At 31.6% G+C, this 15,703-nt stretch overlaps 1 protein-coding gene across 1 annotated transcript; it reads left to right on the top strand.

Annotated features, from left to right (window-relative positions):
• The first annotated feature begins 14,678 nt into the window (after positions 1–14,678).
• On the top strand, positions 14,679–15,308 carry LOC106761621. The gene has a single exon (XM_014645187.2). It carries the CDS (start codon positions 14,808–14,810, stop codon positions 15,162–15,164), a length of 357 nt encoding a protein of 118 aa, XP_014500673.1. The 5' UTR covers positions 14,679–14,807; the 3' UTR covers positions 15,165–15,308.
• The last annotated feature ends 395 nt before the right edge of the window (positions 15,309–15,703 follow it).

The raw sequence follows: 15,703 nt of genomic DNA, 5'->3' as shown, positions 1-15,703 counted from the left end.
TTTCATGAATAACAACTCTTCATGAATAATTGTAATTCTTCATGAATGGTAACTCTTCATGAATGCTTGTAACTTTTCATGAATGATAACTCCTCATTAATAATTGTAACTCTTCATGAATGGTAACTTTTCATGAATAATTGTAACTCTTCAAGAATCTAAAAATTGTCTCTAATACTCTTAAATTCCAACAAAAATGGGTAACCCGGCTCGACCCGGCCCGACCCACCACGGGTTGGTCACTTAGTGAGCCAACTTAACCCAGCTCATTTATTAGCGAGCTAAAAAAATATGAACCCGGCTCGACCCACCACGGGTTGGTGGGTAAACGGGTTGGCTTACTAGCCCATTTAATTACAATTTTCTTAAATAAAAAAATTACAAACTTTCTATATTCAAATTTAAACAAATTTCACTCCAAAAAAATGATGTTAAACTGAAAACAATTCAAAATAATAATAAAAAGAACAATATAATCCAAATGTCATTCAAAAACAAACACAAAAAACATACAAATAAGTTTTTTATATGCCATAAGTTTCATAAATAAAATAATAAATTCAAAAAATAAAATTAGGTAGGTGGGTTGGCGGGCCAACCCAGCCCACCACGGGTTCAACCCGCATGAGCCGAGTTTAAATGAGCCAGGTTGAAGTCTGACCCGCATAAAAAAAATTCAATTTTTTCAAACCCAACCCGGCTCAAACTCGTGGTAGGCCGGGTTGGCTCACGGGTTGTAACCCATTTTGACGACTCTAGTTTTACCCAACCCATTGTCTTTTTCACAACATTCATTCCAAGGAGAAGATTGCTAGTGGTAGAGAAAGTGAAGGATTGTATTATCTTGAAAATGTCTCAATACAACCCATAAAAAAGGATTGGTTTGTCTTGCGAAAGATCACATACAAGATAAAAACAAAATGGAAATTTGGTTATTGCATAAACGGTTGGGACATCCCTCTTTTGGTTATTTAAAAAAATTATTTCCATCACTATTTCATAAATGCAATATTTTTTATTTTTTTTTTGTGAAACTTGTGGTATGGCAAAAAATCATCGTGTTGTGTTTCCTTTAAGCAATAACAAAACTAATTTTCCTTTTTCATTAATTCACACAGATGTTTGGGGCCCTGCCCCACAATCTACACATAATGAAAAAAAAATGGTTTATCAGTTTTGTTAATAATTGTACTCGAGTAACATGGGTATATTTGCTTTAACATAAAATTGACGTGTGTGATATGGTTCGTTTCTTCTATCATTTGATCGTTACACAATTTAACACATCTATTAAGGTTATTTGATCAAACAGGGAATATTTTAAGACTAAATTAATAAAGTTCGTGAACTATAACTGCATCTTGCATCAAACTACATGTCCTTATTCACCACAACAAAATGAAGTGGCTGAGAGGAAAAATAGACATATATTAGAAGTGACAAGATCACTTTTGGTAGATGGTAATGTCCCGTCTCATTTTTGTCGCTAACTGCAAACCAAAATTTGTCTCTTCTACAATTTGATGTGAAAAATGTTTTCCTACACGGAGAAATTTCAGAAAAAATTTATATGGGTTCTCCACCAGGCATGACATATTCAATTGGAATGAAGGTTTGCGAATTAAAAAAGGCTCTATATGGATTAGAACAATTCCCAAGAGCATGGCTTGGAAGCTTTACCAAGTCTATGAAGGCTTTTGGCTATAGAGTAAGTAACTCTGATCACACCTTATTTTTGAAGAGAGGAAATGGAAAAATTACACATTTGATTATATATGTAGATAACATGATTATTACAGGAAATAACCAAGATGAGATTTCTAGTTTATAACAATACCTTGCATCTGAATTTGAGGTTAAACAACTATGAAACCTCAAATATTTTTTGGGTATTGAAGTAGCTAGATCAAAACATGGTATTTTTCTATGCCAAAGAAAATATACTATTGATTTATTGTCAGAAACTGAGCTACTTGGGAGTAAACCAACTAATACACCAATTGAACAAAATCATAAACTCTTTCAATGCTCAAATTCAGCAAGCATAGACAAAGGAAGATACCAAAGGTTGGTAGGAAAATTAATTTATTTGTGCCATACACGTCCAGATATCACCTATGTTGTGAATGTTGTTAGTCAATTTATGCATGACCCAAGAAAGCTTCATATGGATGTTGTTGAAAGGATTTTGAGATATTTGGAGTCCACTCATGGAAAAGGAATTTTGTTCTCAATTCATGGAAACTTAAAGGTAGAAGGGTACACTTATGCATATTGGGCAAGTTCAAAAGATGATAAAAGATCTACCTCTGGATAGTTTACTCTATAGGAGGGAATCTTGTAACTTAGAGGAGTAAAAAACAGCTTGTAATAGCGAGATCTAGTGCTGAAGCAAAATTTAAAGGCATGGCACTAGGTGTATGTGAACTTTTGTAGATTAAAAATGTGCTATCAGATTTGGGCTTTAAACAAAATGAAGCTATGAGTTTATACTGTGACAATACTTCGGCTATAGCAATTGCTCATAATCCTGTTCAACATGATAGAACAAAGCATGTGGAGATTAATAGACATTTCATCAAAGAGAAGATTGAAGCTGGAATAATTTCATTTCCTTTTGTAAGATCAGAGTTACAGTTGGCTGATGTTCTCACTAAAGGAGTGTCAAGAAGATTGTTTAATAGTCTTTATTCAAGTTGGGAATGTGTGATATCCATGCACTAACTTGAGTGGGGGTGTTAAGTTATGTCAAATTTTCTATTAATGGATATTAGGCAATCAAATATTGTGTTAGTTATAATTTAGATATTATTTTAATTTGTACATATTTGTGCCCCTGTCATTCCCTTAACAACCTTTTTACTTTCTCCATTATTCTTGCTACACTACCTAAGGTTGTTTGTTTTAGTAGTTTCTTAAAATTTTCACAAGATGCACATTCATCATTACCAATAAATTTACCCTTTTCAAAAAATAAAATTTTATTTTTCAAATCTTTATTCTCTTCAAGAATATTTTAAAAATTTTATTTTAAATTTTTATTTTCTTCATAAATATTTTCAAAATTTGATTTTAAATTTTTATTTTCTTTATAAATATTTTCAAAATCTGATTTTAAATTTTTATTTTCTTCTAAAATATTTTCAAAATTTACTTTTAAATTTTTGAAATATTTTTTCAATTTCTTATGAGCTTTATCTAATATTCCATATTCTATTATTAAAGCAACATAAGTTTCATGCAATTCATTCTCACTAAATTCACTATAATTATCAGAATCGTTAGATGAACTTACTTGGCTTCCAACGTCGTCGTCTGCCACTAAACACACATTTGCCTCTTCAATAGATTCGCTCAAATCAGAAATTGTTTCATTGTCATCGTCCCATGTGATGTAGGCCTTCTTTTTCTTGAAGTTTTTCTTTTCCTTTATTTCTTCATTCTTCTTTTGATTTGGGCAGTCCGCTTTTAAGTGTCCCCTTTCTTCGCAACCATAACATTTATAGTGTCCTTGATTTTCTTTCTTTTCAAATTTTAATCTTCTTTTGTCTTTTAATTTCATGAACCTGTTGAGCCTTTTTATCATGAGTCTCAAATTTTCTTCATCTTCTTCATCTTCATCTTTTATTTTGTTCTTGCTCCTTTCTACCTCAGATTTTAAGGTTAGACTCTTTTTCTTTGTTTTTTCCATTGCTTCTTCTTCATCCAGTCTTCCAAGGTCAAGTTCATGCTCTCTCAACTTTCCAAATAATGTTGCCATAGTCATTGTGTTGAGATTTTGTGACTCATAAATTGCAGCCACTTTCGGTTGCCATGACCTAGCTAAAGATTTCAAAATTTTTATATTAAGTTCATCATTTTTGAAAGACTTACCTAGTCCAATGAGGTTATAGATGATGTTGGTGAAGCTTTTTTGAACATATGAGATTGTTTCTCCTTGCTTCATCCTAAACATTTTGTATTCTTAGATCAAGGTATTCTTTCTCGCCCTCTTCGTGTCATTTGTTCCTTCATGTGTTACTCTCAACACTTCCCACATCTCTTGAGCGGTTTTACAAACGAAGACCCTGTAAAACTCATCAATAGTTAGAGCAAATGCAATTATGTTTCGAGCTTTTACATCATTTTGAAATCTTCTTTTCTCTTTAGCAGTCCCACTTAGTACGGGGCTTTGGTTCCTGCAAACCGTTGGTAAAATAAACGGACCAAAAGCAATAACATCCCAAATTTCACAATCAATAGATTCAATAAAAAATTACATTTTAACCTTCCATAATGCATAATTTTCACCTGTGAATAAAGGTGGTCTATTGATAGAGGCACCCTCTATAAAAGTTTGATATGATCCTGCCATTTGAATAACTATCAAATCGAGCTCTGGTGCTAATTGTCAGAGCGGCTGCAGCAGAATGGTTAGCGGGGAATAACAAACCAAGAAGGGTTTTAATATAAACGTGTGCCTTTAATTTCTACTCAATTTATCTTACTACACAAATAATAAATATAAATAAAAGAGTAACATTGAGAGAAATTTGCACGAATGATTTTTATACTGGTTCGGATCTTACCAATCCTACGTCCAGTCGCTTATCTCAAATCAAGATAAACAGTTCACTAATCACAAAAAAATTACAAACTACATTCACAAAGAAACAATTTGTAAGGGTTTAAAAACCACCTCTCTTGATACCACAAGAGATGAACCTGCACCTCCTTTGAGTCTTAACAAAGGATGAGACACCTCCTCTGAATACTTCACGAAGGATGAAACACCTCCTCCGAATACTTCACGAAGGATGATCCTCTTTCACACACCTCCTCAGACGCACCAAGGATGAACCAGTTATTCCACTGTCACCGTAGAAGCAATGTACCAGCACCACAGACAAGAGCTTCCTTAGTTGAGCAAGAGCACACAATTCTCAAAGAAATATGAGTATTTTAGCGCAAGGGAAGAGTTGCTATTGATGGATAAAGAGAGCCTATATGTAAACTCAAGCAAATACTCTTCCATTTTTCGTAACTGACCATTTAACGGTTTTAATCGATTAAAATTACTGTTAATCGATTAAAATGAGTGCAACGACTAGTTTTCAAAAACCAAAAAACTCCAACGGCTAGCTTTAATCGATTATTCTAAGAATTAATCTATTAACTAATCGATTAAAATAGGTAATAATCGATTATTTTCGTGCCAGATGAGCTTTAGCACCTCTAACGTTTTAAGCGATTAATACTTGATTTAATCGATTAAAACCGTGCGTTTTTTATTCTGAACAACAAATATGAAGTATGAAGGTACATGAATCACAACCTACTACAAATCTAAGTCCTAAACATTAAACTACAATTATTACAAAAGCATTGAATTATAAAACAAGTCTTCAAATGATCTTCATGAATCTCTTGACTTGTATTGGGCATCGTCAAAACTTCATCTTCATTATTTTGCTAACAAGAATGGGGCGCCCAGGTGCCATATGCCACTGGGAAGGGGCGCTCAAGGGCGCTCAACGCCAGAGCTCTCAGAAAAGGGTGCTTGTTAAGACTTCAGCAAGTGTACCGAATCGTATCAAGTAATAATAAGTGGTAAGACCAAGTATCGTTTTACCAAGAGACTTGTGGCACTAAACAGTTGTGCTTTTGCTTAACCAATTAAGACTATAAGAACAACATTTTGGGGTTTTTGAATGCAAAACTATAAAAGTAAATATGCATGCAATTTGATCAATTGAGGCTAAACACAAAAGTGAATGGAGGATGTTGATAATATGAGATGAATATGTTATTAGGGTTTAGATTTCACCTAATCACTCTCATGCATAAACAAATTCATCTTCTTCATTAATGTTAATGCCACTCTCTAAAACACTTAAACCCGATGTCTCAGTAAATAAGCTTATCCTTAATTACTGTAAGACCCGAGAAAATGTAGAGTTTATAACTAAGTCTTAAATATGTTTTATTAAAATCTACATGAGTTTATAAGATGTTGTGCAGTTCAGTTGGTGTGCAAGTCTTGAGAAGAACATAAAGTTATATATATTATTTATTTATTTTGTTGATATAAGTGTAACACTTATCATTTGATTGTTAAATTAGTGATGTGTTATATTCTAGTGTGATGTGTTGGCTTGTTGCTAAAAATATTTATTTAGGATTGAATGTAAGAGAGTTCAGATCTTAGAGAGATGTTCATGTGAAACATTTGTTTGATTTTATTCATATTTTCTTAAGGGCAAGAATGTCCTTTCCATTTTGAAATTGAAATGTGAAAGTTATAAATAAGGGTGTGGAAAATAAAGAAAAGTACTTTAAATAATATAAGTTGAAAAAAAAAAGGGGTAGGAGGTTATTTTTTAAAACCACTTGAGATATTATAGGAAGCACTACCTAGGTGGTTTCTTTTAATTATAATATGATTTATTTAAGATAAAAATAAAAAGGAGGTTTATAAAAGAGGAAAAGAGATTACGTTAAGGGAGGAGAGAAAAGAGAACAGAGAACATGGGAAGTTAGAAACTTTCTTTGAAGAAGAGAAATGTTTTCTTTTAAAAGATATAGCAGAAGTGTGAAGACCTATTATTGATTGATGCTCTATAATTGGCTAAGGTATGAGAAACTTCCTCTTTCTTGATTTTATGATGAATGTGGAAATTTTCTTGAGTATCTTATATGATTTTGAAAAACTATCTTTACATTTAAAGAGGAAATCATTTAATTGAGTGCTCAATATCATGATTGAATATTTTTTTTATGTGGTAGAATGATGTTCCAAATTTTGATTGATATCTTAAAATCATAAATAAACTACACTGTTTATTGAGTATTAATACGTGAGAATCATTTGGCAAGCAATTGAATTCTACATAATTGAATTATACGTAATTGAATGATAGAAGAATTCATGTGCTAATTGAATGATACATTATTAGAAATTCACGTAAATTGAATTATGTATTAGAGAGGTTAAGAATTTTATATTATTAAGAATTCATGTGATTGAATTCTGTGTCAGAAAATGCATACGTAGGGTTTTAATTAATGGCAATTACGATAATAAAATTTAGGGTTTTAGAATTTATTTTAATTGGGGGGATTTGGCTTTCCTTTTTTTTTTAGTCAGAAGACCCTATTAGGGTGGAAAGCACTTTCCAATTTCTCCTCTCTGTTCAGCTTAATCCCTCTTGCTCATCAGAAGCTTCAAGCTTCTTTATTCTTCCACTCACTCTCGCAGACAAACAAACCTCAGGGTTCTGTGTCTAGAGCAGAAGTATAACTTCACGGCGGCAAAAAGGGCGACACTATGCTACACGTGGTGACGGCGTCCTACAGTATTGGCGTTTCCAAGAGAGTTACATATTCGATATCTTCGTGATGCGAGAAGCCAGAATTGATGGCGACGTCTTGAAGGAGAAGAGCGGGTTTGCGTTTGCGGTGCGGTGGCCTCTGTTCTTAGGCAGTTTCGTAGCAACAGGGCTTGTGATTAGAGGTTTTGATTTAGGGCTTTGCAAGAACTCTTCTTCTTTTCCAAAAACATTTTTTTGGTTCTGATGCTTTCGTTGTAGGGAAAGCAACATGGCCGTTCAAAATGTCAACTTTGGGGTTTTGTTGAAATTGGGTTTCCAAATTTAGGAAATCTTGAGTCTTTGTTTCGATCTCGGGTTGTTGGGATTCTATGCTTCTCTGCAGGTTAGGGCTCGAATTGGAGCTCCTGTTTCTCTCATTTCACACTAGTCGAGCCGTGAAGAGGACAACTTTGAGGATTGCTGCCTTGGGAATTTTTCCTATTCTTTTGATTCAATTTTGTTATTTGGGGGTTAACAGGTGGTTTCTGATTTGGGGAATTTATTGGTCAGGAGTTTTGTTCTTCTGCTCTTGTGTTATTGGTCATGTTAGGGTTTTGAATTGGGAAAATTCTTTTGTATTCTGATGCTTGCGATTTATGTGATGCGTAAAACGAGTTCTGTGTTCCGCGGAGGTTGTCGGAGTTGCGCGAGCGGTGCAGCTATGGCGGTGACTGGGTCGTAGGATTGGCTTAGTCAAGGGGTGATGCGCTGATTGACCATCCTGAAGCGGCGAAATTCTTTTTTTGGGCCGGGAGTGTCTGGGTTGATGCAGTGGGAACCTGATTGGGCCGCAAGCCCAGAGTTGAACATAAATGAAATTATTAAACTGCAACAATAATAATGTTTATTTGGACCTGGTGTGTAGAATTTGTGGTCATCTAATATTATCTAATAAAATTAATTAAATTTTAAAGAGAGAAGAAAACGGTAATAATATTAATTATTATTATTTTAAGGAGAAAGTTATTATTTAGTAATTAATTGGAATCCAATTAATTACTGGAAAAGAGAAATTAATTTGGAGTGAGAATGAAAGTAATTTATTAGAAAACAAATTAATTAAAATTATATATTTTGTAACTGAAATTAATTGGAAAAGTAACCAGATTTGACTAATAAAAGTAATAAATAATTTATTAATTTGGATTGGTATGGATTGATATTTATGTATTTACTTATTTGGAATTTATTTAATTATTTGGAATGATACTTTATTAGAGTGATGTTTATTTATTTATTATTTATTTAATTGTAATTTATTGTTGGAGTGAAATAATGAAGGATTTAGTTTGAGTATATTATATTTTTGAACGAGACAGTAGACAATGATGAATCTCTAGTATTAAGCGGAGAGTGAGAACGTTTGTTGTACTTAGATATATGCGTTGAGACATTTTAATATGGGTAACATTGTAGATGATTGATATTATTATTCAGTTGTGCTTACTTATCTAGTACATTTTTTTATTGTTATTGGTTGTGTTATGGTAGCTTACCCATATTTGTTTGCGTTATGGTTGTGTATGTTTTGCGATGATCGTATAACTTTTGGTTATACGGGGGCAGATGTTCCAGATGCTTCAGATGCGTGATAGAGACGCAAGAGGGGGAAAAAGACTTATGTTAGTTAAAGTTTTTGTGCTATAAATACTAGAAACAATGTAATCGGGTTTATTTTATTTTGTTACTATTTTTACTAATTTCGATACTTTATAAGTGGATTTCCGCGATGATATTATGATTTTAAAAATTTTAAATTTTCCGTAATAATTGAGACATCCCAAAAATCGGGATGTTACAATTACGAGTTCATACAATTCCTGGCATCCCTAATAATTAATTCTGAAGCATAGGAGTGTATACGTAACCAACCCTCATATTCCTATGTCTAGGCAATACTACCTTTGGAAGAATTTCCCCAGTTCTAGACCTACCCATACGTGTCCATATAGATAAAATCAATAATCATGCAATTGAATGAGTTAAACAATGCAAGCATAGAGTATAGAGGAAAAACCCTAACAATTAATGAAGTAAAACATATATCAATAAGAATCAATTCAAATACAAGAGAGTTTAGAGGTTACATCATCTCCAATAACAAATGAGATTAGTTCTCCATCGTCATGGAAAAACTAGGTGTACGATGTAATGAAAGAGATAAAAACCCTAGAAAGAGAAGAGGAGAGCTCCCGCATCCCCAAATCTGCCCCCAAAGGTGTGAAAATTGTGTTTCTATGCTTAAGCAATCAAAAGATACATTCCCTAAGACATCTCGGTCTTTAAATAGGACATAAAAATAACAGAAAACGGGTCCAAACCCAAAACAGGTCATAAAAATAGCAGAAAACTGGCCTAAAACTCGTTCTTGTTGACTTTTTCAACATTTTGGCTGACTGGTTGACTTTTCTGCATTCTGGTTGACATTTTTGCACTCCAACCATTTGATACTTCAACTCTTCTTTCAAATCATTCCAATAACTTTCAAAATTAAGGGAATTTAGTAGTAAAATCATAAAGCATATCCTCAACTCTCTTATTCAAAAAACTAAAGCAAAATCATGAGTAAAAGCAAGTTTCTAAGTCAAAAAGGGTGCATTTGATATCAAAATTAAGTATAAAAATAACGGTTTTTGAACCGTTATCATTGCTCAGGGGCATCAACGCCAGAGTTCTCTGAAAAAAGGGTGCTCAATGTCACACCAGCCCTTAAAACACCTATAATCTGACCTTTGCTACACTATACACATATTTAAATGATTCCTATAACCTCTTGGGTATTGAGAAACATTTGAAAATACACTTCTAACTCAAAGTAGCTACTCCAACCCAAAAGCTCACCAAAAGCCAATTCTACTTCTTATAATACCAAATTTTGCAAATTAAAGGATTGAATAAGTCATAAATGACTCCACAACAAACCCCAAACCATCCCTTTTAGCACAAACCTTATAATTTAGAATATCACCATTCAAAACCCCAAAATTGAGCCTAAAACCTTCTAAAATCACCATATTGACTCTTACTTATTTCCTTACCAGATTTTTGTCAACTCAAGTTGCCACCAAGTCCTGAATAACATCAAAATAGATCTGAAATACCATATTTTTCAATCCAAACATTATCTCCCAAACTTGTCTATCAAAACTTTCATTTTGTTTACCACACAAACCTATGTTTTAGACAACTCAACATTCCTTAAACCTTGTAGCAAATTTCAGACACCAAAACAACATTATAACATACAATTCTTGATAGCGATAACATCCAAATTACATTACACAATAAATCAATCATTAAATAACTAAATATACTCATCTCAATGAATTAACACTAGCATAAATGTTTAAATTATAACCCAATCAGTTCAACAAACCTACAAGCACCAAACTTACACAACAAACATAAATTAAAGTTAAACATCTAAGCTTCCCTTTTCTTACACCGAAGTTACATAGCTCTAAAAACAGCAACACCCTTGCTTCCGACTCAAGAAACTCTAAAAACATTGAATTGTGATCAAAACGCGTCCTTAAGATATCAAATTAACAAAGATTCAATAAAGGAACACAAATGACACATGCGAAAGGAGTTTCCTAAGCATGATAATAAATTGATAATTAAAGAAAAAAGAGGTAGAAACTTAATTGTTATAAACCAAGAACTGAGTTGTAGAGAAAGGAGATTACTCAGTCGTGATCTACTAAGAACTTCTTGATTACAAACAGATATTGAGAAGTTAAAAAAGTTAGAGAAAAGTGAGAGATAACTCGGAAGAGATCATATATGTTTTAAATAATCATACGAGTTTCAGAAATTCTATTTATTTTATTAAATTATTTTAAAATAAAATACTCTCATTATTTTAAAACACTTATAAACTTTAATACTATATTCTTTTTATTCTTAGATTCTTATAGTATATAATAGTAAAATAAATATAAATAAAAGAGTAACATTGAGAGAAATTTGCACGAATGATTTTTATACTGGTTCGGATCTTACCAATCCTACGTCCAGTCGCTTATNATAATAGTAAAATAAATATAAATAAAAAGAAATTAAAAATTAAAGTAAATAGACAAAAAAGAAAATAATTTCAATGCACATGTATTCGTAAAATATATATATATATATATATATATATATATATATATATATATATATATATATATATATATATATATATATATATATAAGGTTTAATAGCCTTTTTGATCCCCAATTTCGTTGCCTTAATGTCAATTCAGTCCCCATTTTTTAAAATGTTTGAAATATGTCCACAATTTGTAAAATTTGTGTCAAATTTGTCCCTTCCATTAAGTCCCACCAAACAGAGTTAATTCATTGATGATGTAGCACCAATTACTGTCAACGTGTCACTATATTGATTTGTGAGTGAGGACGTGTAAGTAAATTACAGAAATATAGTGTATTTTATTAAGATAGGGTTTTATAATTTAAGAGAAATCTGATTTAGGGCAATTAGGGAAATCTAATTTCGGACGCAACAACTCAAAACCTTCGTCTCCCCTTTTCGCGTGCGAGAGGAGTCTCGTCTATTCCTGCGATGCCAACGACATGAACCATGATCACCACTGCTGCAATTCTCCGCCTCGATCCGCTGCATCTCCTTCGGCTAGATGAGACCTGCGTCGATTACAGCAGCCAACCACTCATGCTGACGCCGCCACCAAGAGCACCACCATACTACCTGCCGGACTGTCGCCGCTGACGCCGCAGTTCAAAACGAAGAAGGAACCAATCTTATGGGCGAGGGAACTTGCCGCAAGAACCTCGACATCAATGACGCGAATGAACGCGTGCTAGTAATCTAATAAGGATCGGTCTTTGATATCGTTGGACGACAGATTTCTTCACTAAAGGGTGCGAATTAGGGTTTTGTACCAAAAAGAAATTAGGGAAATGAGGAATGAATTCTTGGGTTAAAATTTGATGAAGATGATGGGAGTAGATTCTGCCTCATTTTTTTATTAGATTAAGAAAATGAAGCAGATTGAATTTTATTTTTGGGGAGTGTGATGTTTATTGGTTCTATGTTGACATGGGTGGCGTAGAGGGGAGAAGTGGATGAAGATAGATTGGGGTTATGGGTCGAGATACAAGAGATATTTTTCTTTTTAAAAAAAAGAATGAAATAGTCGCAATAGAAGTATATTTTCACACAATAGAAGTATATTTTCACGTGTAAGCATACACATAAGTATATTTTCACAAGTAATCAATAAGTAGTGTCACATCATTGATGAATTAACTCCGTTTGGTGAGACTTAATGGAAGGGACAAATTTGACACAAATTTTACAAAATATAGACACATTCCAAACACTTTTAAAAAGGGGATTGAATTAACATTAGACAACGAAAGTGGAGACCAAAGAAATTATTAAACCTACATAAAATAAATATAAAAAATGTCAAATGACTAGAATACTAATTTTTGAGACATTTGTTAGCAAAATAAAATAAAAAATAAGATAAAATTGCTTGTATATTTTTATCCTATATTATAATAGATAATAGATAACCAAATAATTATTAACCATAAATAATTAAATTAGAAATGAAAAAATAGTATACCTTAAATATATGTTATTCTTTAATAATTTATTAAATAACCAATTAAGTAAAAGTTATAAAAATATAACATTAAGAATAAAAAAAGTAGTTTTAAAAATAAAATAAATAGATAAAATGGTAAGATAAATTTTATGAACATGTTGTAAAGAATAAAAAAAAAGGAATATAGACAAATTAGTTTAAAAATAAAATAAATGGATAAACAGATAAAATAAATTAGCAAACTATACTTAAATAAGTAAAAATTAAAAGTTAAAATAAATAAACAAAGAAATAAAATATTTTTTATGTTTATGTAATAAATATAGATAAAAAAGAATTAAAAATGTTAAATGATTAAAAGACTAACTTTTATACACTTGTCAATAAAATAAAATATAAAATTCGTAATAAGATAAATTTGTTACATTCTTTTCTTATACCACAATAAATAATAGATTATAATTGATGACCAAATAATTACAAATCATAAAGACAAAATTAAAAATGAAAAAAATAATATAAAATGACGAATTAATTAAAAATTATAAAAGAATAAAATACAAAATAAAAAATGGTATAGAAAAATTAATTTAAAATATGATAAATGGATAAAAAAGTAAAATAAATTTTATGTACATCTAATAAAAAAAATATAGACAAATTAGTTTTAAAATAAAATAAATGGATAAAAGGGTAAAATATTTTTCATAACAAAATAAATATAAATAAAAAAGTTAAAAATGTTAAATGACTAAAAAAGTTAACTTTTGATATAATTGTAAAAAATAATGAATAATAAAATAAAATTGAGAGTATATTTGTGAGTCACATAAAGAATATTTATATTTTGTAACGTGGAATGACAATTATTAATGATTTATGTATTATATAATAAGTGAATATAAGAATTTATTATCACTTATAAATGTAATGTTTTAATATGTATATTTTTACTTTTTTATGTTATATTGAGTAATTTAAATGTTTAAATATAAATTATTTCATTATTTTATTCTTCTCCGCATGACCATTTATTTTAATAAATTATTTTCACTTAATATTTAAAATTTAATATTTTGTACCAAATTTTAGTAATCATTATTATATACCATTAATTTTATTTTATTTCAATTAATTCATCTTTCTACTATTTTAATTTAATATTTCTCAATTATTTTATTTTATTTTCATATAAAATATGATATATGAAAAATATTTTTCATAATGTATAAACTTATCATTTAATTGATGGATTTTTGTATTTGAAATACTATGTTACAATATGTTGAATTCAATTTTTATCATAATATAATGAATAAATATAATATCTCTCTATATAAATAAATTTGAAAATATATTATAATTTTAAAAAGTCTCGTGCATTCAATGGTACAAATACTTGTTTTTATAAATTACAATTTAGATTATTAATTAAAAAATTAAATGATTAAATATGCATTTAAATGTATTTAGTTAGCATAAATTTTAGTCATACAAAATTTATATTTTTAATATAAATTACTTATTATAAATTTACTAACAGTAAAACTAATACGAATCAGGAAAAAAATAAGTGTGATTGATTGCTTGACTCCAATGAAAAAGAAAAAAATAAAATTGTGTGGAGGCAAAAACAAAACAAAAGATCTTAAAATCCCGCCTCCTTCAGCCTCCGTTTTGAAACCCTCACCCTAACCCGCTCTCTCCCTTTCCCGCCTCTCTCACTTCTATCTCCCTCCTTAAAATCCCTAATCCTCCTCTCTCCATTGCAATCTCTCTTTCACCCTTTCTCTCTCTCCCTCTTTCTCTCAGCCTCTCTTTCTCTCTGTCTTTGATTTCTCTGTAACTTCGGTTCTCACTTCTCGCTATCTTTGTCATGAACCGCAGAACCAGACCTAGCATCTCGCAGTCCTTTCACAAGTACCTCAAACCTGGCGCCCTCGCTCGCATACGCGATTCTCGTATCAGTGCCAGATCTCACCGCCTCAACACCATCCTGCGTCACCAGATCTCCCTTCATCGTCCTCCTTCACCGCTCCCTGCCGCCGATCAGACACAGGCGGCTGCCGCCGACTTTCCGTTTTTTGTTGCCAGGATCTACGGTCCGCGCTATCCTCAGCGCAAGAAACTCATGGCCGCCAAGTCCGTCCTCTTCCTCCCCGTCTCTCCCACAGCAGATTCGCCTGATCTCGTCATCGATGCCTTAGCCGCCGATCTTCTCGTCGCGAATTGAGCTAAATTTTATGCGATTCTTATATTGTAGGATGTAGAGCGGTTTCTATGTGAAGATGTAGCACTGTTGTTTAATTATGTGCAAAAACAAAAAGCCCTTACTCAGATACGCCTGAAATTAATAAAGCGAAATCAATTTTCCTAATGCATGTCTGTTTCTTCAGTTTATTTATGTTTATGCTTGGTTTAATAATTTTCCTGTTGTGATGATTTTGTTTGAATGCACATTAGAATATAGAAATATTTAGCTTCGATTTCACTATGTAGATCCTCTTTGAGGATGTGATAGTTTGACTAGAAATTAAAATATGGAAATAGTTAACTCCAATTTCACTATATAGATACTCCTTTAGGATGTGGTTCGCCGTTGGCTTGGTTTTGACATTAATATACGCCTGTTTGATGAGTTGGTTTGGGATTTAGGGTTTATCGATGGTGTTTCATTTATTGATTCGTTCCTCTGTTCTGTACCGCGGTGAATTAAAGGTAACTTTATTATTCTGTTTCAACTAGTAATTGGTATGTTTATTGTTCTGTTTC

This window comes from Vigna radiata, chromosome 5 (genome assembly GCF_000741045.1).
Source record: "Vigna radiata var. radiata cultivar VC1973A chromosome 5, Vradiata_ver6, whole genome shotgun sequence".
In the NCBI taxonomy this organism is placed as follows: Eukaryota; Viridiplantae; Streptophyta; class Magnoliopsida; order Fabales; family Fabaceae; genus Vigna; species Vigna radiata.
This window is presented reverse-complemented; position numbering and strand designations above follow the sequence as displayed.